Consider the following 24,295-nt stretch of genomic DNA (forward strand, 5'->3'; position numbering starts at 1 on the left):
AATCAATCCATCGAAAGGTATCCACGTTGCAAAAGCATAACCTATTGCTTATTCGTCCTTGCACCGTAAAACTCGCTAGTACCTTTTCCTGACCGTTCATGTATTCAATCCACCACCCTTTTATGCACTCCAACTCCATATCTCTTTTGGACAGTTGATTGAACGTAAGTTTCCGAATGAGCATAAATTTTTGATTGTCAGAACAGTTCACACCACACTAATAATAGGTAAAATTAGGCCGAAAGTCATGAGAGAAGGAGCCTAGAAATGGAACAAGCCCACAAAACCTTCACACACAAAAAATCTCTGGTCATCAGAACATTCCACACCACACTCAATAGGTAAGATTGGTTCGAAATCCATGAGAGAAGGGGTCTAGATATGGAACAAGCCCACAAAATCATGATTTCATAAATAAATAAAAAAATCGTTTAGTGGTTCAAACTCTCAACCTCGAACATCATACATTTTAAATGTAAAGAGATAACCAACTAAACTATGATAATTTTTAAATCACGCCCCCCGAAAGGAGAACACTAAACATCACATGCACCTCTTAACAACTTATCTGACAGACGAGCTTATCACCCCACATCAGATAATCATGTAAACCTTGTCTTCCGATCAGAGGATCACAAGACAGTGTCAGTCATGCATGGGATTTTTTTTTTCCTTTTCTTGCGTATTTTTATTTTTTATTTTTCTAAGAGGAATGCCTCGTATTCTCCCACAGCTCAGAATTCTTTGTGTAATCATTTTATCATTGACTCAATAGTGTTAAATATTATTTTGATAAGAAATTAACAAATTATCAATGGTTTCAATGGAGTGTCATAATAGGTTAGGTCAACACCTTTGATGCTATGGTCTAACAAGACTTGATTGTGAAAGTACTGCTACCATTTCCGGACGAATATCAATATCAATATCTATGATACCTGCACTCGGGTACTGGAGTTGAATATGGGTATACATATCCGTGTGTCCGATTCTTCAAATTAAAAGCTTTCATATAGTGAGACAAGATAAAGTGAAGAGTCTGGGTATCATATCAATACTCGTGTCATGCATACCCGACACCAATACGAAAGAGTAAAGTGAAGAGTTCATGTATCTTAGATCAATACTATTACCCAAACATGAGACCTCGTGAGAAATAGAGAATCCTCATGCAGCCACGTCATCTCCTATAAAGTTTCAATAACTTGCCATTTGTAAATTAATTAGAAATTCAATAATTAATTAGTATTCATACATACAGCTAATTGATTCATCCGGTAGAAGTCACTGGACGACCATCAAACGTATAGTACGTTTGTCAAATTCAAAAAATTGTGTGGACTCTAAATTGGTAAAGAGACTAAACGTCTGTGATTAAAACTTCGAGGAAACCGCACCGATTTCTACTATATGGACCCGTAACCTATGCACCTATATATTTACATTTCAATGATTTCATATATATGTATGTGTATATATGCAACACAGCTATTACTTTCAGTGATAACCATGGTTGTCAACCGATATTCTCCATACAAATTACATCCAAATTAAATCGATCGAATTGGGACCTCGTCATACTCAAATATTTGTGTATGTCCAAATCAATATCCAAACAATTCGAATATAGTTTAAGTTAAAGTCATGCTCATTTGCAATTCTCTATGCTCTTGTTCGATCGGTTTATTGATATGTATTAGAGCTCTATTCGGATTTGGGTCCACACAGTTTGATCACTATCCTATATGTCTAAACCCAATAACTTAACTAATTACCACTCTAAATAATTCACTTTTTACAGTCGTGTATATATATAGTTTACTTATCTCTAATCTCATTCATTGGATCTGACCAACAGCTAAGATTAAAGACGATAAAAAGTAAGAATTCAAAAATGACCGTTGCCATCACCGACACTGTCTGGCCACCATTTCGAATGACTGGCTATCACAAAAATTTCTCTGATTTCCTCAAGAAAACCCGACCACTAACGATAATTGATTTAGTCATAAAATTGCTTGGAAGTCGCAAAAAATCCAAACGAAAATCGCCTAGATCCGGCCGATTGAGCCCTATCTCAGACAACCGACACAACAAGTAGGTCGACCACCTAAACTTAGAGGTCTTCAAAACCCACCCCTTCGTCAGCCCAAACCCTTTTATCATTTTTAATCTTAGTCATTGGTCAGATCCAACAACTGATATTAGAGGTTCATGAACTTTCTTTATTACAGGCGTACTTACTTGAAAATATATATGTATGTATGTATATTTGTATAGATATATATATTTTTGTTAATTTTCATTAGTAACTAAGTAACTTCCCTCTTTATAAGGGAGTTAATGATGTCCATCCATCATATATTCCATAATTACCACAAAGTGAAAAGTGAAGTACAAGTAGACAATTAGTTTAATGTTATTCCATTATTCCATAATTACCACATGTGAAATTAGGTTAAAAGAATTTTCACTAGTTGTATCCATCCATGATAGCAATTGCTGGTAAAGTTTGAAAATAATTGAACCCTAGAGTTATAGTGCCTCCTATAGTGGTCATCTTTACCTAGCTTGCATCTAATAATGCTCGAGTACACATCCCTTCTTATGGTGGACTCCATCCCACACCATAATCTCTCTTTGTTGTATACAAAGACTTTCTCTATCAATCGATCACGTGATTCCGGCAAATTAGCGGCAATTTGTATGGACTCCGCCGTCCATAGCCTTATCGTACCTTTTGACAAAAGAGAATGATATCATACAAGTTTGTCATTTGGAGGTATAAATTGAAACCATCAGAACAGTACATATAGAAGTTTCTCATTTAACAATATGATGACATGATAAGTTAAGTCAAAGCCGCTCATCGCTTAACCACAAAAATATTATTTCAAGTAGAAATTGAAATTAAAACATTTCAAGTAAATCAAAACATTAATACAATAATAATTATTATTATTTGAAATAATTAATATTATATGGCACCCAAAATCAATGAAAAGTTCAGGTTAAGAATTAAATATGTGACAATGAATAATATTAGGGGCCCGAGGCAACAAAAGACCAGTTCTTTTGCACTGTTAACTACTTTATATTCTCTATCGGAATTATGTATAGGGATTAGTTTAGTATTTGATTGCCGAAATGGAGGTCTCAAATTTTGGTGAAATGGGGCTCCTCATGATTTGGGTAGGAGGCTAGCCTAATAACTAGCTAGATTGCTCCTTTTATATATATGAGGTGCAGCAAAGTCTTGCCTATTCATTAGCCATGTTATGTTGGACAACTTTTGGACAGATTCATGGTTGTGGATGTTTGACATATTCATGTTATGTAATGTGATGTTATGTTGTACGGATTCATGTTATGTGATGTTGGGCACTATATTGTTATGGACAAATTCATATTTGTGAATTGATTTTCATGGATAGGCCCTTATTATTCTGGACAGATTTTAGACGATTGCTTTAGCTTTTTTTTAAGAGTAAGAACGAAAATGAAAGTTTAGCGATATAACATTGACATTTGACAAAGTTTGTCACTTAGGATTATTCTAATATGCCAATTAAATGCAACGTATTATTTTTTTTGCGTCTATCTCATTTAAAGACGAAGCATGTATTTTTGAATGATTTTAAGAGAAAAAAGTTTAGGGTCGATGAAAGTGAAACTAATGATATATAATTGAGGGATCATAAGTTATTGGTTAAAAGGTTTAAAGTGAGTTTGTTTAGTGTTGTTTTTGATTAAAAATATTGTGTTTGAAAATCTTAGAAATCAAATTTTATTTTTGTGGTGTCCTTGTCAATTATTGTGTCCTTGTCATTACAAGTCTCGAGCCCTGAACTCGATTCTGCCAGTTGACTCCCCCTTTTTTTCCCTGCTTGTTGACGAATATAAACTATAAAGACCCGTCAATCTTCCTGCTCATGGATTAAGCATTAAAGCATTCATTATTTGAACTCAACCAAGATGATTTATTCCAGTCATAATTGATGTAGTCATGTGTGTGACCACCGACAAGTAATTTTGAACCATCAATAATGCTTTGAGAATTACTAGCCATCAAATGCTAAAGACCATATAATTGCAATTTCATTAATTGCTTTTTTATAATTGAAAGAAAAGCTTTGATACACTTCATGAACAGAAAATTGATTCCTGATTGAGCAATCTAATATTTGAATAGCAAATATTTTGTAATTCCAAGTTAGAACATATGATGGTTAATTAATTGTCGTAAGAGAACCACCCAAGAGTAACTAAGTTGGACGGAGATGAATCTTTCAACTGGGGGATCCAATCATCCAAGTTCAAATCTCCGCATAAACACTCAACGACTTATCAAGTACTTTGGGAGAATGTTGTGACGATTTAAGTATCCGAAATTTACATGAGCTAAAGGAGGTTCATGGTTCCTCGTCATACAAAATTAATTCTCTTCCACTTGTTAAAGCCGAATAATTAATATATAGTTCTCCGGAGTTTAGAAATCTAACCAACCTTGCTTCACTTACACGCGTGGCTTAGCCAAATTACTAGGGTTTCCTTTGTTCCCTAACCACATAACAGAAAGAAAAAAAAAAACCCTAACCTAGTCCAACCTTTTCCCTATATCGGGTCCCAGACACCCTCTCACGGGATCTCTATACTTACAAGGTTATCTGTATCATCACCCCTACTCCTACAAGGCTACGACTACTATATATGTTCAAGTCCGTTTGTCCCAAAAACAGTCCACACCCCATACGTACAGTGCCTTTTGTCATACGCCCCATGCATGTCGCAGTTTCGACATTCGTAAGTCCCCTGTCCAAGTATACGATTTCTTACTGTTTGGACCCGGGCCCCACCAACTCGACAAGATGGGTGGTGGTCCCTACACGAGAGGTGTGCAGAGATCTTAGTAGGAGTGGGTCCATTTTTTCTTTTTTTGTGGTAGGGGTCCCACTAGTCTTGCATATGCGCGACTTGTGAAAAAATTAAGAATATTTGGTATATTTTATTTCCCATGTATTTTTTTTTATATTTTTCGAAAACAGAAAACAATATTGAAAATTTATCAATTTTAAAAAATACGAGAAACATAAAATCACTTAAAAATTGGAAAAAAAAACCGAGTTTTTTATTTTTAAAACAAGGATTTGGGGAGGGATAAGATTCAAACCCACACCCTAATAGGTGGGTGATCCTTTATATGCAATGTGATTGTCGTTAAACTAACAATTCACTTGCAAGTTTTGTATTATAATTTAAGGGAATTGAAAGGATTAGAAGAACCAAGTGAGGAGATGAGAGAGAGGTTTGGTCCAATCCATCTGTAGAGGCATTGTCCGCACGATTTTGTTCTTAAAAAGGCCCTTACAATTGAGAGAAGTTGGATTCAAATTATAAACCACATGGTTTATTCTCACCTAATTGATGTGGGACGCTTATATTTCTAACATTTTGTAGAGTTCTCTCCAAGCATATGAGTGGTGTGGTATTGCCGATCCACGGTGGGTCGTGGTGGTTGCGAGATTGGTGTCTCAAGATCGACGAAAGGTTAGTAGAACTTGCTATCACGTTCCCCTCTTACTCCTACTTCCCCAGTTCTCCCTCCACTTTCGACAACTCTATGGGCTGCCAACGGAAAACGTCGTCTATTACACCATATAGTAGAGCCCCTTAAAAAGTAGAAACTGAAGCTTCTTCCAAAGAAGGCCCAACATGTCCATTTGGGCCTCCCGTCTCCAAGGAAAGAAGGCCCATTGTTTCTTGTCATTTTAAAAAAGAAAGCTTGATTGGTCTTTGGTCCGTTGTGCAGGAAACATAACATCCTTGCTTTGTAATGAAAGAAATTTAAGTCGGTGGAATTGCGTTTGTGCTGAGTTGGATGTATGAGATTTAAGTGAATTCGCGAGTTTTACATGTCTCATATAATGCACGTGAAATTTTGTGCGTCAACTTATAAACTGAGATATCAACTGATGCTATCATTATTGTATAATATATATATATATATACAATCCGTCTCACATGAGGGATCCCGCATCCGCTTTAACTTGCGGGACATCCTTTTCCATTCGTTAGATCAATCCAATGGCTACAAATCCCCACTACCCTTTAAGGCTTTAATCCTTTTTTTTGACCCAGAAAAATAGCAAACTCGATTTTTATCTTTCTCCTTCATCGATCTACAGCTAAAGATGAAGACCTGATTTCTTTCTTTCTCCTTCGTCGATCTACAGCAAAATATGAAGACCCGATTGCGAATTTCTATCTTTTTCTTTCGTCGATCTGCACCATCTTGTGCGTATGGACTCGAATGACCAAAGCAATGACAGTCTTCATCAAAACCAGACCCAAATGATCGAAGCAAGGCAGAGTCGACTTACATCTTCGCCGATTTACACCATCTTCATCTTGAGACCCTTTTGTTAGGGATTATTCATCGATTTACATCGTCTGTTTGAGGTGGTGAGGGGTTCTTCGTTCAACGGCAGAGTCTGATTTGTTATGTGCGGTGTTAGGGATTTTGGGCTTCTTTGAATGATGGAATTTTGAGTATTTTTACTATTATGAAAATCTTCCTAGTTTAGGGATTTTATGATTTTTGACAATTTTTCTATGAGTTTTTTGTGCGATTGGATTGTGAGTGGGGGCAGATATTCTTGCAGTTGAATCAGAAAAGTATGATTTTCATGTGATTGTAGGATATTCATAAGAATAGGACTCATTTTTGTTCTATGATCTATTATTCTTTGCATGAGTTGTGGAATTGCTTTGCTTTGCTGAGTTGTGGAATTGCTTTGCCGCTTGAGTGAGAGAGACAAGCAGATCAGATGGGGTTCGGGCAGATTGAGAGTGAGAGAGACGGCCGCTTGAGTGAGAGAGACTGGCAGATCGAGAGTCAGAGAGACGATGGGTTAGGGGATAAAACATAAAAGCTTATATGGACCGCAAGATTGATCTAATGGCAGAAATTTGTATCCCGCAAATAACTGAGCAACGGGATCCCTCATGTGAGACGGATTGTATATATATATATATATGTGCCATATTGAAGTCAATAGTCATTGAAAATGAGATTACAATATTTCAAAACAAGAAAAATAAAATGAGATTACAAAAATTCAATCTCGTAATTACTGGAAAGCAAGTTGGCAGTACTTAGTTGTAGTTATAGAAAGATACAGACTATAATAAAATCCACAAAGGAACAAATTGCACCGCAATCAGGTCGGAATTTCATAACCCAATGAAGGTGATGGGGGAGAACAGCGACCATCGTTGAGTTCAAATGAAAATTCCATGTCCATCAGAAAACATTGATCTTATCAAAATTAAGCATGTCAAACATCGGAGAGAAATGAAATTAGGTGGTCATCTTAATTATGACATTTTAGTAAATTGTCTTTAATTAATTATTCTCACATATTCATGTAGCTAGTGACGAAGCCACGTTGACCCCCTCAAACAAAATTTAATAATATTAATAATATGGTAATTTCAATTTAGAACCCTTGAATTTTTAATTTATACCCTCTTTGTTGTCAAAATCATGATTGTGGTTGAAATAATAAGGCAGGCAAGGCCAAGAACAATTAAAGCGTTTTAAAAAATTAATTGATTAACAAAATCTAAACTTTCATTCCTTGATTGAGTTGGCATGCCATGTATGTCCAATATTGCCTCATGTCTGTTTGTGGGTTACGTATACTTTTCGTCACAGAAAAATTTTGCATTTTTCAATTATGTCATATAATTTTTCAACATTTCAAGTAAGTAATTGAAAGTTCAAATTTGTTCAATTTTGGTAACTCAAATTTTTTCAGTTATGGGCAATCAATGTGCCAAGGTGAGATATAAAAGTCAAACATTTGTTTTTTTCTTTTAAATGTGATTATGTGTAATTTTGTAGGAGAGATTAAATTTTTTTAAAAATTGAAAACTCCACCTTAAATTGCTAATGTGACTGGATTAAAACAAATTTGAACTTTTGGTTACTAAGTTATAACATTTGAACATTCGACGGCTGAATTGGAAAAATAATGAATTTTTTGATGACGAAAAGTATATATTACCCAATTTTATGTACTCGCCAACTAAAAAAGTTATATCATTGTGAATATAGAAAATCTACAATCCAACTCATGACCTATAATTAACCATTTAGATGATAATTTAGTGGTGAATCTTTTTAGGACCAACCATATGGATTCAGAAGATCATAAGTTCGATTTTCATTGGGAGCAAACTCGTGCCTCGCACAAGACTTTGACCAACTTACTTTGTCATTAGGTGAGAAACTTATGTTTACGTGCGTTTGACGGTCCGAGTTTGGATTCATATTAGATGTTCAAATGGTAAATTTATATGATATCGTTTTCATTTACCAAAAAGAAATGACATGTATATACAAGTTTACATAGGTAATTGACACACACAATTCTATATCGACGTATCTACCAAATAAAATATTATCTTGCCATCTAAGGTGAAACAAAATTACAAAAGTGGAAATCAGCCTAGAGTTGCAAATAATTAGAACTCTTCCCATAAGGCCATAAATGGAGGGAATACAATATATAAAAAATTCAATCACTAGTGGACATACTTTTAAAAATATCAGAAAATACCAGTCAACCCAAGTACACACAACCATCGTCCACTTTCTCGTCACCTGAACGAGAATCACAGTTCCCTCTTGCGGAGCACGTGCCCTCGCTGGACACCGATTTCACGGATTTCCCGTGATATCTCCGGTCACCTCTCACACCGCCGATTCTTATGTCCACGTTTCTAATATGCCCCTCCCTGTCCGACCAATCTTTCTCTCTCATTAGGTTTCTCTAAAACCCTCTGTCCCCGTTATTTACTACTACTCTCTCTCTCTCTCTTCCTCTGCAACAATTTCACTCAAGAGAGGGAGAGTTGACAATGGGAGCTCTGGCTCCAGTGTCTTCGTGGTCGCCGGAGGACGATCTTTTGTTGAAAAACGCTGTGGAGGTGATTTCTTTGCACATTCTCAATTTATTTCTTGATTAATTTTTAAGAACTGGTTCTTTTCGTTTTGTTCTCCCTGTTCCGTTTAGGTTATTGTTTTTTGGGTTGGTTAATCTTCTTGCTTTGTAATTTTGATTGGTATATACAGTTTTAAGCCACTTGTTGTGGTTTCTGTTGAGGATTTTGGGATTTCGCCCCCTTGTGTTGAAGTTTGAATTTTTAGAATTGGGGATTGTTGTTTATGCGGGGTGTATGCTGTAATTATTGGCATTCCTTGTGTGTAACTATTACTTTTCTTCAATTTTAAGTTGGTATTAAGTGGTTTGACTCAAATAAGTTAGGTTTATGCCTAGTTTTGTAAGATTTCTGTGTTGTAGAGGTGTCGAAGGCCTGGGATTGTGACGCGTGGAACTGGCTATGACGTGGTTTGTGTCTCTTCTCTTTCCACGTATTCGGGGCCTCAGTTTTGTGTCTAAAGGCTTAGATTCCTCTTCAGTATGTTTTGAAGCGTGGGAGAGTTTATTTTGGAAAGATATTAATCCTGAGTGTTGATAATACATACAAGCATGGGTATATTTTTGTAATTTTTTTGAAACGGGGGGATTCAGACTCTGGTCAAGTACCAACTGACGGTTATTATTGGACAATTTTCGGGTTGGTAGAAATATTTGGTGATTAATTAGTTTCTATTAAATGTATGATGGTGAGCCTTGGTGCAGTGGTAAAATTAGTTCATTGCAACATACAGATTCGAGTTGCTGAAGCAGCCAGCACCTCTCTGCAATGCGGAGGTACCGCTATGTACATATGCCCTCCCCAAAGACGTTAGTGTGTGGGGGAACCTTGTGTCCTCTGTTTAATCCAAGCTTGACACTTTTGTATATGTCCTGTTTTATGTTTGATGTTTGGAGACTGATGTGTCTTAGACATCATTCGTCCTACCTATTAGATTTTTATTTATCATTTAACATTTTCTTGATTCATGCACTTATGGTTAGTTTGTAGCTCAAGCCAGTGTATCTTTTCTAAGTATTTTGTCCTTTCTCATCAAGCTTTAATAAAATTTCTTTGTTATCCTTTTTGGGTTTGCAGTATCCTTGGATCTGTACGAGAGCTTTCTGAATTTATTTCATTCCCATCGAATATACTTATGTCGGTTCAAAACCTGTAGCACAAGCCCTTGGTTGTCATAAACATTTGATTGTTGAATCAGCGATTAAATATTTCTCTTATGTTAAATGGTACTCAAAGCATGATTCTATTTCATCTTAAATGGTTATTCAAATGCATATGTACATATGACGTGAATCTTACTGTTTGTTGCATATTTAGTAAGTCATTAAATTGTACTTTAACATATGGGGTATGAAACGGCACAATGTTTGGAAAGTATGAGAAAGGACCTTTTTTTGGAATAGCAAAGAGCGAGGACGAGTTGTAATGCATTATATTATAACTATACTATAACTCAACTATAAGCAAAGACCTGTGGTAGGATAATCACTGAGTGTAGTGGACTGAGCATGCATTGTATTTCTTGGGGGTCAAGTAGTATTTCAATACTTTTGGAGCGGCCAACCAATAAAAATGTATTATAAATTTCATTATAGCAACTAAAACTTAAAGTCTACAAAATAACTTCTAAAACTTTGGGGGGGCATTTCCCTTGAAAGATCCGCCCCTGATCAAATAGAGAGCTGAATTTACTTATTTATTTCTTACTTATAGGGTGGGTGGGATAACTGGATAAGTATCAAATTTTTGCCTATTCATGTGTATCTTTTTTGATTTTGTTTCTTTCTTCTTCTTCTTTTTTTTAAAATTTGAAGGCTGGTGCCTCCTTAGAATCTCTTGCTAAAGGTGCAGTGCAGTTTTCACGAAAATTCACTATTAGGGAGCTGCAAGAACGATGGCATGCACTCCTTTATGATCCTGTGGTTTCTGCATCGGCTTCTTTTCGCATGATTGAGTTAGAGCGATCGGCTTCAGTGCTTCCATCAAAATTCAACAAGGCAGGGAATTCAAAAGTAAACAAAAGTAGTTCTGGGAAGAGAAAAGCTGAAAGTCTTCGTAGTTCTTACTATGCTCTGCGGAGAAGAATCCAGAACGAGTCATTTGGCTCCATGGATCTTGGTTTTCTTGGTCCTCACAATAGTAGCAACTACATTGATGGTGCAGCTGACCCTTTATCTGGAAGTTGCATACTGGGAGATCCTATTTCAAATCAATCTGGGCTCCAGGAATCAAAATTAGATATCGTGCATCATGCTTTTCCACAAATTTTGGTGGATGGTGACGTTACTGCTGGGGATGGTGGTTCAACCCATGTTTTTAATACGGGTGTTCAAATTCCTGTTGAAGGAGATTTTCCAATGGAGCAAGATACTATACAGCAAGAACTGCCAGCACACAATCTGTATGGTGCTGATAATTCTAGTATGAAACCTCTCTCAGAATATGACCAAATAAATGGTGATCCAGGAACTTTGTGCACTGCATTTGAAAGAAAACAGGTCTTTAATTCTCCCATTCCCGAGTGTGATGCAGCTTTCCAGAACTTGGACTACTCGTCTCCGCTTCCTGAGATGCCAATCTGGAGAACAGTTGAAGGCATTTCTGCGGCAGCCATCGCGGTAGATGTTGATCTAAGGGAGAAAGATATGCACGCTGGGGAAACATTTTCACTTGCCAATCATGGTGATACTGAGAACGCAACAACATCAGGGTATACTGATGTACGAATGAACTCCAAGTTGAAGCAGCAGATGTTGTGTGATGAATCTAAAAGTCCTAGTGCTAGCACAGAACTTTATTTGGTAGAACTCTCCAACTCCCTTCTGGACTTTTCTAATGAGAATGAACTTCTTTTCATGGATATTGTTGGAAAGGATAGGATTGATAAATCTTACTACGATGGTGTGAGCTCCCTTTTGTTGAGTTCACCAGCAAATGTTGATGAAGATGGCATGCCAGATGGAACTGAACCTGGGGCATTAGTAACTCCAGACTGTGTTCCAAATCAACCTGGTGCATGTCCTGGGGAACTGAATGACAACCAAGAGTTGCGGTGTGGTAATAATATTGTTTGCAACTCAAAGGTCCAATTTCTATCCTCTGTGTCAGTTTCAAATACGCAGTTTACTGCTACGATTGATGGAGTAATTTGCTGTATGTTAAACACTGAAGACCCAGAAATTCCATGCAATGATGATGTTACATTTCCCAACCGATTGCGTTCAACGTCAGTTTCCTCTGTGGCAAGAAGAAATCTTCAAGCTGATAATAAAAAGTTTGCATCAGCAAAGGTTGTGCCAAGCAATCAAAAAACTAGTGAAGGAGGTTCAGCTTTGATGCAGAGAGATCTCAAAAATCCCAGTCCATCTCATACATGTTCTCATATTAGTGAAGCACAACTTATGCCAGGGGCGTTCCACCATCCAGTTGGTGATCGTGGGGTTAAATTCGAGGTGCCCAATAAGGACTCCACCCATGTTACAACCAGTTTTGTGGCCAATGCTTGTGGTAGTTCAGCTCAGATTCCTTCAGCCAATTTTAGTGCAGACACTTGCCTCCCTGCTGCTCTTAAGGATGAGGTCACTGAATTTGCTGTGCTTCAGCATCTTGATAAAAGATCAATTGATTCTTTTATTGAGATGCCGGCTATTGGATCAGATAGCCTTACAAGATATCCCCAGAGTCATGCCAGTGACATTAAACAAGAGCTAGATGAAACAGTTTACCAAGTATCAGATGCGAATATGGGGTCTTTATATGTGGCTGCCTCAGAACACTGTGCAGAACCTCCACCATCAGATCTAGAGGATCTACCTATTGAAAGTGATGAAGATGTACCCTGTTTTTCGGATGTTGAGGCAATGGTAAACTTTAAGATTTTGACCTTCTATAGATTGGTGATCTATTTAGCTAATAAGTGTTTCTCATAACCTCTTTCTTCTTCTTTGTTCCTCATCAATGCTTATTATATAAATATGTATTTTCTAATGACATCAGATACTTGATATGGACTTGGAACCAGAAGACCAAGATTTGTACTCTAACGAGGAAGGTCAGACTTCATAGTATTCCTTTTTTTCAAAGTCTTCATAGTATTCATTAAACAACAAATTATTCCATTCCTATTTTTCTGGCCACTGTGAATTTACTGCAGTAGTAATTTGATAACCCTCTTGTGTTGCGCCGGTATCCTTTGCCATTATTTTGGTAGAACGTCTTGGATGTACCGACACTGCTTTTTTCAAGTGATGTATGAATCTGAATTGTAGGGCATATACTATGTCCTGTGTATCATTTTCTTGTGGTTTCCATTCATTAGCTGGAAAACAAGATTCATACTATGTCCTGTCACCTGTGTATCATTTTCTTGTGGATTCAGTCTGCACTGCAAACCATAAATGCATTTGTTGCACATTTAAGTGGTCAGGTAGTTTTATCGATTAATCCTACCATGATGGTTTTTCTTGTTCTTTAAATGAGTGAGCTGAAGTGAGCTTTTCTTTGGGTCTTTATCCTTTTAACTTCTTTAATGACATCTTTTACATTTGATGCCTGGAGACTTCCTATCTTGATGTTTCTTTTTGGCTTGTATTTTATGTAATATGACATATGGATCTCCATGGTGCAGTGTCAAGATATCAACACGAGGATGCTAAGAGGGTGATAATAAGACTGGAACAGGGTGTTGGTTCTTATATGCAAAGAGCCATTGCATCACATGGAGCACTTGCTATTTTATATGGCCGACGTTCCAAGTATTATATTAAGAAACCTGAGGTATTTATTTATCCAAAATGTAAAAAAGGAAAACTTGAGTTGTTTTGATGCATGTGGTCTTGCCCAACCCTTGAAGAGTTGCATATTAGGATTTTCTTATAAAATTCTAGGCTGCCTTCCAAATATTTTGGCCTACCTGTGGGATCAAGCCCCATAAACAACAACTCAAATAGCTACAATTTTACTGTCGGATGGAACATCACATATTTTTTGGAACCAAGACCAACCTAATTATGTAGTTCGTATTGATATTTTGTGGCCAAATGGTAGAATTGCATGATTGCAACCTAGAGGTCACAATTTCAAGTCATGGAACCAGCCTCTCCATCTGCAGGGGCAAGGCAGTATATATCTGCCCTTCTCTGACCTTGTGCGCGGGAGTTGTTTTGCTTTTCATGTAATCCCAATTCCCAATATGCTATTGCTGGGGCTCATAGTTTAGAAAGGAAACTGTAATTTTGTATTTTTTTGTTACTTTCTGAGCCTTACATCTGAAGTTAATGGAGATTTTAGTTTGAAGTTGACCAGTTGGATATGTTTTTTGACATATAATATTGTCTTGTGTAGGTTGTACTTGGTAGAGCAACGGAAGACCTAACTGTTGACATTGACCTGGGAAGAGAAGGGCGTGCCAATACAATATCGAGACGGCAGGTGAAATTAGCTTTGACTACTTGTATTAATGTTTATTACAGCATATAGTCAGCATCATGCATGCATTATTAGGTTTTCAAAGCTTCATAATGAAGGATGTTTTATTCTTCAACACTTCCGCAGTTCCATTTTACGAAATATTGGTCAATGCTCTTGAATTAGCTGCTTTCACTATATTGGATGTTTTATTCTTCATCCATGAAGAACTGCTTGTTTAATATTGGTTCAGGGACCTTTTGCTTTTCCCTTAAATCGAAGGAAACTTTTATCTAAACAAACATTTATATCAATTGATTTTCCCTTAATCGATGGAACTGTTTATCTAATCAAACATTTGTATGTTTATCTAATCAAACATTTGTATCAATGCAGTCATATTGTGTGAGCATGATCATTCTTTTCCAGTTGCTCAAACTTTCATTTAAGCCATCCTCTATTCAATTTTTGGGTATTAGTGGCCTATTTCAACTCTCTGAAGCTCCCAATACTTAACAGTATAACTTTGAAAGGGATCGTGGCTTTACTGATCTTATTTTTTCAGGCAAGTATAAGCTTGGGTAAAGATGGATCTTTCAGTCTGAAAAATCATGGCAAGTGTTCTATTTTCGTGAATGGCAAGGAAGTAGTTGCTGGACAGAGTTTAGGCCTTAGCCACAGCTGTTTAATTGAGGTATTTCTCAATAGTCCTTTCTCAAATGTGATGATGTTTGCCATTTACTTTATTGTGCGTCATTCTGATTTCTTGTCTGTCTCATCTTTGGAGTATTGCCTCTTTTAAATGTGTTTTCATTGTCTTTAATCATTATAAATTCGTTTTCTTTAGAGACAATAATTACATCAAGTAATATATATGTGTAACATATAACAACTTTTGCGGAAAGATTTACTGTTTGAGGATTGGTTTTGTTTGAATCTCGAGTCACTTATTCAGTTATTCTTATGGTGCTGATCGTTTATAAAATAAAATGTATTTCTGTACTCTTTATGGAAATTGGTCATGTTGGAATTTAGAACAATCGTACAGAATAGTTATATGGGTGCACGCTACATCTGTCTTAGTGCAAATGGTGAAATTGCAGATAAGGGGAATGCCATTCATATTTGAGTTGAACCAAAGTTGTGTGGAGAGGTATCTGGATGGCATCACCAAGACGAATCAAGCCCAGGAACACCAAGTTTGATGGCTGCATATGTGTAAGTACCAAAACCTCATCAGAAGCTTCTCACTTTTAACTGTGCTTTCTGGGGTTCTGTTTGTAACTTATGTTCAGCCTGAGTTTACTGCATCAAACCACAGCTCTTGATGTTGGGGCACCAAAAATGTTTTTAAGCTATCTTCGATTTACAAACAACATTTTCTTCAGGCACCCCACATCATTGAATGTATAGGATATAGCACTTCTAGTGGTCATTTTCTGTGTAGAGTGTAGACATCATTGGCACATCCATAATTATACCGATGCCATCAGCTTATAATACATGAAATTTACTACATTGATCTTTCACGAAAATGGATTGGTATTGAATTGACGTCTTTATTTGGATGTATAAAAATAAAACATTGCTAATATCACTGACGTAGATTTTGAGAAGGATGTGGATTACCATCAACCCACTATACAAAATTAGTTCCGGGACCTGATTGGTGCATTAACCCCCGAGGGAAACATGAAGGATTTTTTTTTAATGTTTTCCCTTGAAAATTCCAGGGCATGTTCAGGGATTTATGGGATTCGATACATCAGTGAAGAGTAGGGATATTGATGAATATGGTCATTTGTAAGTGACTTATGGACTACTCATTTAGGGTGTCGGGTTTGAAATCACTAATGAACCACTGGTTTAGGATTTGATTCTAGCTGGATCCATTTTAAATGGAAATTATGTGAGTTCAAGTTTACGGAAGCTGGAGTCATTAGTTCAAGAGTATCATTGGTCTGAGAGGTGATTATAGGTTTCTATTTTTTTATTTATTAAGGTTTAAGTTTGATTTGGCATATGAAGGCCATAATAAATTGAGTATCCTGATTGGCGATCCATTATCTTTTTAAGTATGCCCACTTGCTTGGCTATCCACTTTAAATAGCTTCAAAAGTCATCCTAGCTCTACCATTGAATCACCCACAAACATTGCCGTCTATATTTTGATAGCAATTCTTGTTCTTATACACAGGTCCCCCACTTTGCATTCTTTATTTGTATGAGATCTAATGCACATGCAAAATCCACGTTGCTTTGCAATTAACTCTATCAAGCAGCTTTCAGTCTCACTTTGCTTTTCCTTTCTTTCCCAGGCCATAACGATTTTACATAAGCAGAAGACAACATATCGAATGATGTTGAAAGACAGGAGCAACTTCTGTCCTTTTACATTCTGTACTTATGAATGCAAAAGTGTTCCTGAAGAGCAGTGTGGAACTGAGTTCCATAGTGACCAGATCATGCCGGAGCTCATGGGACTTTCTCAGTCAACCCGTGTGACCATATATTCACCTCCATGGTCACCTGTGGGTTCAGGTGCGACCGAATCATCCATGGATCATCTTGAATCATGGAGATAACCCTCAGACCTGAAAGGTGACTTGGATTCACTCACTTCCACCAACTGGAACCTTCCTTACCTTCAAATTCTCGACGTCTCAGTCAACTCATTTTCAGGCTTGATCCCTGACTCACTTTCTAACCTCAAAATGAGCTATCTGGTCAGTTTCCTGATCTTGGTTCGGTCAAGACTTCTACTATCTTGGTGCTAGTTTTAACCAGATCTCTGTTCAACTTCCATCAGCACTGCTTGAATCACTTGTTGAGCTCTCCATGAGGAAAAACTACTTTTTTGGGTGGGGTGGGTTTCAACATGAGATTCTTACAGGTATTGGTTCTTGGTCACAACCAGTTATGTGATCCTGTTCCTTCGGTTCTCTTTGGTCACCCATCCCTTGAACAACGCGCTCTCTCACACAACTAATACATGTACATTCCGAGCACCAGGTAGCATGGGTTTCACTAGCATCTTAGTAGCTCTTGATATGAGCGTCAACGAGCTATGAGGTTTACTTCTTGGCTTCAATGCCAAGGTTGTCCGCATCGTCTTTGGAGCGCAATGGATTTACAGGGATGATACCGGCTCAATATGCTTCGTAAGTTGCTGCTCCTAGGGTCAAAAACCTCGCCGTTTAAGAGGCTGTTACTACTACTTGCCAATTCCTGGTCCTTTGACAGGTCTGAAACCGAGTTCTGAGCTTGGTTGATAAATGATAATTGTTTGTACGAGTGACCGGATACGTTTTCGTTAATGGTTTGTAAGAGACGAGTATAACAAATTTGCAGATTCGCATCAGATTTTGTAATTTGTTTGTGTTTGTTGCCGTTGTTTCTGCTAATTTGCTTTTACGATGTAAAATAAAATGTTTAGATCAGCATTTTCACCCTTCTGTAACGTGAAGTGCAAAATGAATACTAGGCACCTATCATCATAACAGGCCCAGGGCCTAAATATTTGAAGGCCCACGACTTAAATATTTGCAGGTCTCCGGCCTCGGACGCCCCAAAGCCCGGCAAGCCTATGACCTAGCCAAGTGCAATGTCACGGGCCGATGGCCTAGGCAATTTAATTTAATGGGCCCAAAGGCCCAAACAATTGCAACATAACAGCCCCATGGCCTAAGATAACTAAGGTCTACGGGCCTATTGACAAGCCTATGATTTATGGCATCTGCATCAAATTTCCTTAAAAGATTTCAAAAGCACTACATGTTCATAATTTTGAAATTCATAATTGTCCATAATCTAGGTGGCATGAGAAGAAGTGTCGGGGATCATTTTGTATTCCCTCACACTTCTCCTCATGTCACCTAGATTATGGACATCAAAATTATGGACACATCATTTTGAAAAAGATTTCCTAAAATACATATAAAATGTCAATATTCTTTATTTTATAGATTATTTATCCAACCAATACTGCCTCAGGTTATCGATCATATTTTCTACTACATCAAAATAATAATTCCTTCTCCATTTTTTTTTATTTTATTATGAGAGAAGATGAGAGAGAGTTATCTAAATGTAAGGAATCACTCTCGCAATTACCTAATTAAAATAGACAATCTTTAAGTAATCTAGTGTAGAAGTATTTTTTGACTTGCTCTTTATATTTGTTCTATATAATAGAGAATAAATAATGTTTAGCTAATCTGATGTGGATATTCTTAAACAAAGATGCCCATGGTTCTTATTATGGGCCCATGGACCGGTTCGATTCGATCCAGGCGACTCGGCCTACCATCAAGTTTATCATCCCAAGTTGTCAACTCATGGCATCAGTTGAATAAACAGGTGTCAAACTCGAGCCTCCGGCAATGTATCATCACATGTGTGTGTGTGTATATATATATATATATATATATATATATATATATATATATATGTGAGCGGATCAAGCATGGAGGAATATATCCAGCGAATTGTCCATAGAAATATAGAATAATTATCATTTTTATTCTATTATTGTAAACCTTATCCAAAACATCCCATGTCCAATGCTTCTATCATAATATGGATTCCCCCTCTCTTGTTTTTTTTTTTCCCAGTAGTACTGCAGGAGAGGCATATATATATGTTGCCCATACCAAACTGCAGTCTGCACACAAAAAGACACAGTATAGCTACATATAACATATACATACATATATATGAAATATCTTTTACATATAATATATAATGTAGATATAGATCATGAGATACCCATACAAAGTCCCATACTTGACTAGATGGTTCCATATTCTTCATTAAATAACCAAATTGCCTTCAATTCCCACCAACTTATATTCATAAAAAAAAAGGATTAATTCCTAGAATATTCGATCTTATATAATTTTGTCATTGCTGCTTGGGTCCAGCTAGATAGCTCTCTATCTCCTGCTAGCCTATTGCATTAACTAATTAAGGTGATAAGTTGGCTTTAGTCTTGCATGCAACCCTCACACTACTAATTTAAGTCGAGCCCAACATATATATATATATATATCCTACTCCAACTACTTTGTGTTGTTAATTTTGGCAAATCTGGAAAGGGCAGGTGCTTTGTAGTGATATAAGACACAATAGCTACATATAATATATATATATATATAGAACAATCAATAGTATTATTGTAATAGATAGTGTGTCCAAGTGAAAGGAACACGAATCTAAACTATATGTAAGGCATATTCGTGTGTTAAAGCTTATCACCTCACACACTACTCCGATGCCCACAATCTCTCTCATTTTAAACCCCCTATCAGATAATATCTATATATTATGTTATATACACAAAAGTAATATATATATATATATATATGGACACACACATCCTGGGTATTTAAGCATTCAGGTTTTGTCCGCTCCGAGGTGCCTGTGCTGGTTTTCTTACCCTCTCCCTCACGATTTTATCTTGGAAAATATTCTTATTTTTCTACCTCCCCATTAGAACTCATAACCTCTTTCCATAACCTCTTTAGTTATGAAGAGAAATACACATTGTTGAGAAAGATGTTCAATATGTAAAGGAGGATGCTCGGGATACAACAAGACCAAGTTGACTAAAGATATGTGTATCAATGCATTGATTTGGTTTACTTATGTACATACATATGTTAAGAAATGTCCATAAGTGAGAGCAAATATTTAGGCATAGTATATTGCTCAGGTCTTAGATAAAATATACATGTACTAGCATCACGGACGTAATAAAATATAACTTTCCAATAGCAAATTGCGTCCTCCTTTATCGTTTCACACACATCTTACCACTAAAATACGTATCCGTACGTACATATATATATATATTGGATTGTGCATATCTTTTAGCTTGGAAAAGAAAAAGTGTCGTTTGTGTTATTGAGTAAGTCTATCCCACGGCCCCATGCACACTACGTCATTATGCCATCCACTTTTGTTTAGATGAATAATTTAGACTTAACTTTTCTGAATTCGTGAATCTAACCCTTGTTCTAGTTATTTGATTTGTCGGTTTCAACTTAATTAATCAGTAATCTGATATATATGGTGCTTTAGGCTCCACTAATAATGTCTCATTCGCCTGTGATCCACTATTACTAAATATCTTAAGAAGCCCAAGAACTATCTAGCTAGGTCAAATATACTTACACAAATCTTGTATATATTATCATATGTAGGTATCCACTATCCTATAGTTTGATCTTTCTTTTTGCTAGTAGTTGAACCCTACTTATATATTATTGTCATTATTTTATATAATTACAGGATTTGAGTGATTAAATTACTCAATGCACTCATAACGTGGAAGTGTTATTATATATGTGTGTGTGTATACATATACACACACACATGTCGACATTCGTCCTAGTAAGGGGGCACGTTAGAGCTCATTGATTGCTCCCTCGTTTCCCACTAGAAATCTACTACCTTTTGCTTTGTCTTCTTTGCTTTTTTGCCTTCTAGTCATTTCAGGTTTGATTCTTACCGGAGATAAAGTGTGAGATTTATTTTGAATGTGTAGAAGTAGTATGAGTGTAATTAGGGGTGGTAAAAAAAATCAGTTTCGAGTTGATTTTTATTTTGACATAAGGGATTTATGAAATATTTACATGTTTGGACCCTAATTTAGATTGGATGTCAGACTTACATAATTGACTAAACTTGAATTTGTTTAAATGCGAGTTCTCCGATTTGTCCAATTTGTTCAAATGTCATTATCCTTTTTGTGATATAATGTTGGATAACCCCACATACATTGTTTTAATTTCTTCTTAAAATGAAATTACAATAAATTGAAACATTCATAAAGCCTTAAAATAAAATAAAATACAAACCAAATAGTCATATAGTTCCAAACATAAAACAAGTTAAAAATGACACAATATTCAAGTTGAGAAGAAAAGAAAATTACAATAAGTCAATAACATCAAATAATCCCAAGTTGCAAAACAGTTTGCCCCGTAACATCATCATATGCCATCAATCAATTTCTATATCCTTTGAATCATGAGAAGATAAATCACTTATATACTTAAATGTCTGAAATTCGAGTCCGAATTTAAACTGAACAAGATTTTGTGTGTTTGGCTCTAACTCGATTTTAAACTAGACAAGTATTTGTTTGTTTGGACTCGAATTTTGGACATATAACTGTTGTCTAAACTTAGTTTAATCCAAATCAAACAAAATTTGATCATCCAAACAGGACAAAGTTTTACCACCCTAACAAACCCAAAACGCTAAATCCATCCATACTCTTCTCCTCAACTTGCTAGCTCTACTTTAATTAAATTATATAAAGAGAGTTGGCTGCATCTTTTTAAGCAATTGATTATATAATATTATGCAAAGCTTTTAAAAGCATCCCATGCCTAGCCCCATCAACACAGATAAAAACATCCATGGCCCCCCCTACTGTTGAAAGTACACATATTCTTTTCAAAAATCAAAAATGATAAAAGATCTGAGCAGTTAGTATCACACTTATCTCATTGGCTCAGTTGAACAGATATAACTTAAATGAATTCGTGGGTTTCACATAATACACATGAAATCTCATGCGTACGGTTCAGTAGCTGAGATAATTGAAATTTCAGCTACTCGGATTCCTATTATAAATATTTCAATTAAATATATATATATATATGTATTATTTATTTTAAAGAAAATTTATATATCCAATTGCGTGCTTTTGTTACTGTACATATATAGATTCACTGTCCATCTGGGCCAAAAGAGGAAATGAAAGATCCTTAACCGAGTCATCAATGTCAGGATTTTGAGAAATAAATCACAAAAATCAATTAATAGAAGCTAACATCCAAGCTGCTCCCATTTCCTCTTCTTCACTGACCCCAACCAATCAAAGAAAGATTACAAATTCAACACCCATAAGGCCTTCATTCAATAACAAATAAAGAAGTTTGTCCTGTCCTCCATACCCACCCATGTCGATATTGAACACAAAAGAGAGTATGGAGTTCAACAAGGCCGCCTCCTGATCTCCTTGCAATTGTATATTCCCTTTCATCGACTGTGCTTTACGGGTTTTAATCTGTCAATCTCTGTCATAACTGAGTATCTCTCTCTCTCTCTCTGCAGTTTTTTGGTTATTGGGTGCGTCAATAGTGTGATTGAAGAAATGAAGATCCAGTGCGACGTGTGCGGCAAGGGTGAGGCGTCTGTGTTTTGCGTCGCCGACGAGGCGGCTCTGTGTGACACTTGCGACCACCGTGTACACCATGCGAACAAGTTGGCTTCTAAGCACCAGCGGTTCTCCCTCCTTCATCCTTCGTCTAAGGAGTGCCCACTTTGCGATATCTGCCAAGTATTTGCTTTTTTGTCCCTGAGAAGTTGATTTTGGTGGGGTTTTGTTTTGTTTCGTTTCGTGGGTTGAATATCATGTGTTTGATGATTTGTCCAGGAGAAACGAGCGTTCCTGTTCTGTCAGCAGGACAGGGCGATTCTGTGCAGAGATTGTGATCGGCATATACACAAGGCCAACGAGCATACCCAGAAGCATAATAGGTTTCTTCTCACTGGGATCAAGCTTTCTGCTACTCCTGCTTTGTATACTCCTGAGACAAATGGTTTTGATTATGTTCCTGATCCAAAGTCTCAACCTTCCTCTGTTTCAAATCCACCATCAATGGCCAAGACTTCAAACTCAATTACTTCAACAACAGCAGCAGCAACGACTATAAACAAGGGTGGGGATAGTCTGGTTGCGAGAGAAAACACTGGTTCAACAAGCAGCATCTCAGAGTATTTAGAGATGCTGCCGGGTTGGCACGTTGAGGACTTTCTTGATTCTTCATACACTCCTTTTGGTTTCTGTAAGGTATGCATTTAATCTTCTTCCCAAAACATGATCAATTCCTTTGAATTACTTCGATTTTGTTCGGATCCAAGTCATATCATGTTTGATGGGTGCAGTATGATGATGGGAGGTTGCCGTTCATGGATAGTGATCTTGAAAGCAATATTGGGTCTTTCACATCAGAAAATTTGGGAATCTGGGTGCCTCAAGCTTCTGCTCCTCTATGTTCCTATCCTTCACAAATGGAAGGACAAATAATGTTCAAGGAGACAAAGGAGGCTACGACTGTGAAAGGTAACAGAAAATGGACAGATGATGGTTTTACAGTTCCACAGATTAGCCCTCCATCCACTGGCTTCAAGAGGTCTAGGACTTTATGGTAAGATCAAATCACCAACATCTCGATTTTCCATGAAGAAAGTTCATGCTCTTTGTTTTTCATAGACCTTTTTTCCTTCTGGTTTCGTTTGGTACTCTTTTTCCAGTCCAATGGGTTGTGTGGTTTTTGATATACTGGTTCTGTTAATCTTTTCTGTAAACTTGCATTTCGCAAGTTTCTTTTGTACAGAGGTATGTAATCCAACTAGAACTTTTTTTGGTAATCTATCTTTTTCCACTTCATCATTGCCTCGTCTGGTCACCTGGATTCTCAAGAAATTGTGTGTGTTGTGATCATAAAACAAGGACGGAAGTGACAGATAAAGCACAAGTGTTATTGTTTCCCTTTTGGTCGGTTGACAGTGCAGACTGTGACATCTTTGACAGATGTGAACAAAAGAAGGAGAAGATGGTGATGAGAAATTATTAAGAACAATAAGTGGGGTGGTGACCAGACGAGGCAAAGACGGATTGTTCGTCCTTGTTCTGTCTGGATGGAATCACAGAAGTCCTACCAAACCCCATCAATTATTTCATCTCCAAGAGGGGGGGGGGGGGGGGGGGGATGAGACTTTCAATTGAAACTTATTTTCCAATTTGTTGAAGTCAAAATTTGTTGAACCTTAGTTGACATTATTTTTCACCATTTTGATGCAAAAG

The 24,295-nt window shown here is 36.7% G+C and overlaps 2 protein-coding genes across 2 annotated transcripts; both read left to right on the forward strand.

Annotated features, from left to right (window-relative positions):
- The first annotated feature begins 8,614 nt into the window (after window positions 1–8,614).
- On the forward strand, window positions 8,615–17,872 carry LOC120000293. The gene is made up of 8 exons (XM_038848314.1): window positions 8,615–8,994; window positions 10,821–12,869; window positions 13,003–13,057; window positions 13,634–13,782; window positions 14,350–14,436; window positions 14,978–15,106; window positions 15,516–15,630; window positions 16,731–17,872. The coding sequence occupies exons 1-7, from the start codon at window positions 8,926–8,928 to the stop codon at window positions 15,615–15,617; spliced, it is 2,640 nt and encodes an 879-aa protein (XP_038704242.1). The 5' UTR covers window positions 8,615–8,925; the 3' UTR covers window positions 15,618–15,630; window positions 16,731–17,872.
- A 4,299-nt stretch (window positions 17,873–22,171) lies between these two features.
- Window positions 22,172–23,881, forward strand: LOC119999586 (B-box zinc finger protein 21). The gene is made up of 4 exons (XM_038847248.1): window positions 22,172–22,452; window positions 22,540–22,765; window positions 22,862–23,278; window positions 23,374–23,881. The coding sequence occupies exons 2-4, from the start codon at window positions 22,580–22,582 to the stop codon at window positions 23,638–23,640; spliced, it is 870 nt and encodes a 289-aa protein (XP_038703176.1). The 5' UTR covers window positions 22,172–22,452; window positions 22,540–22,579; the 3' UTR covers window positions 23,641–23,881.
- The last annotated feature ends 414 nt before the right edge of the window (window positions 23,882–24,295 follow it).

Source organism: Tripterygium wilfordii, chromosome 6 (genome assembly GCF_013401445.1).
Source record: "Tripterygium wilfordii isolate XIE 37 chromosome 6, ASM1340144v1, whole genome shotgun sequence".
In the NCBI taxonomy this organism is placed as follows: Eukaryota; Viridiplantae; Streptophyta; class Magnoliopsida; order Celastrales; family Celastraceae; genus Tripterygium; species Tripterygium wilfordii.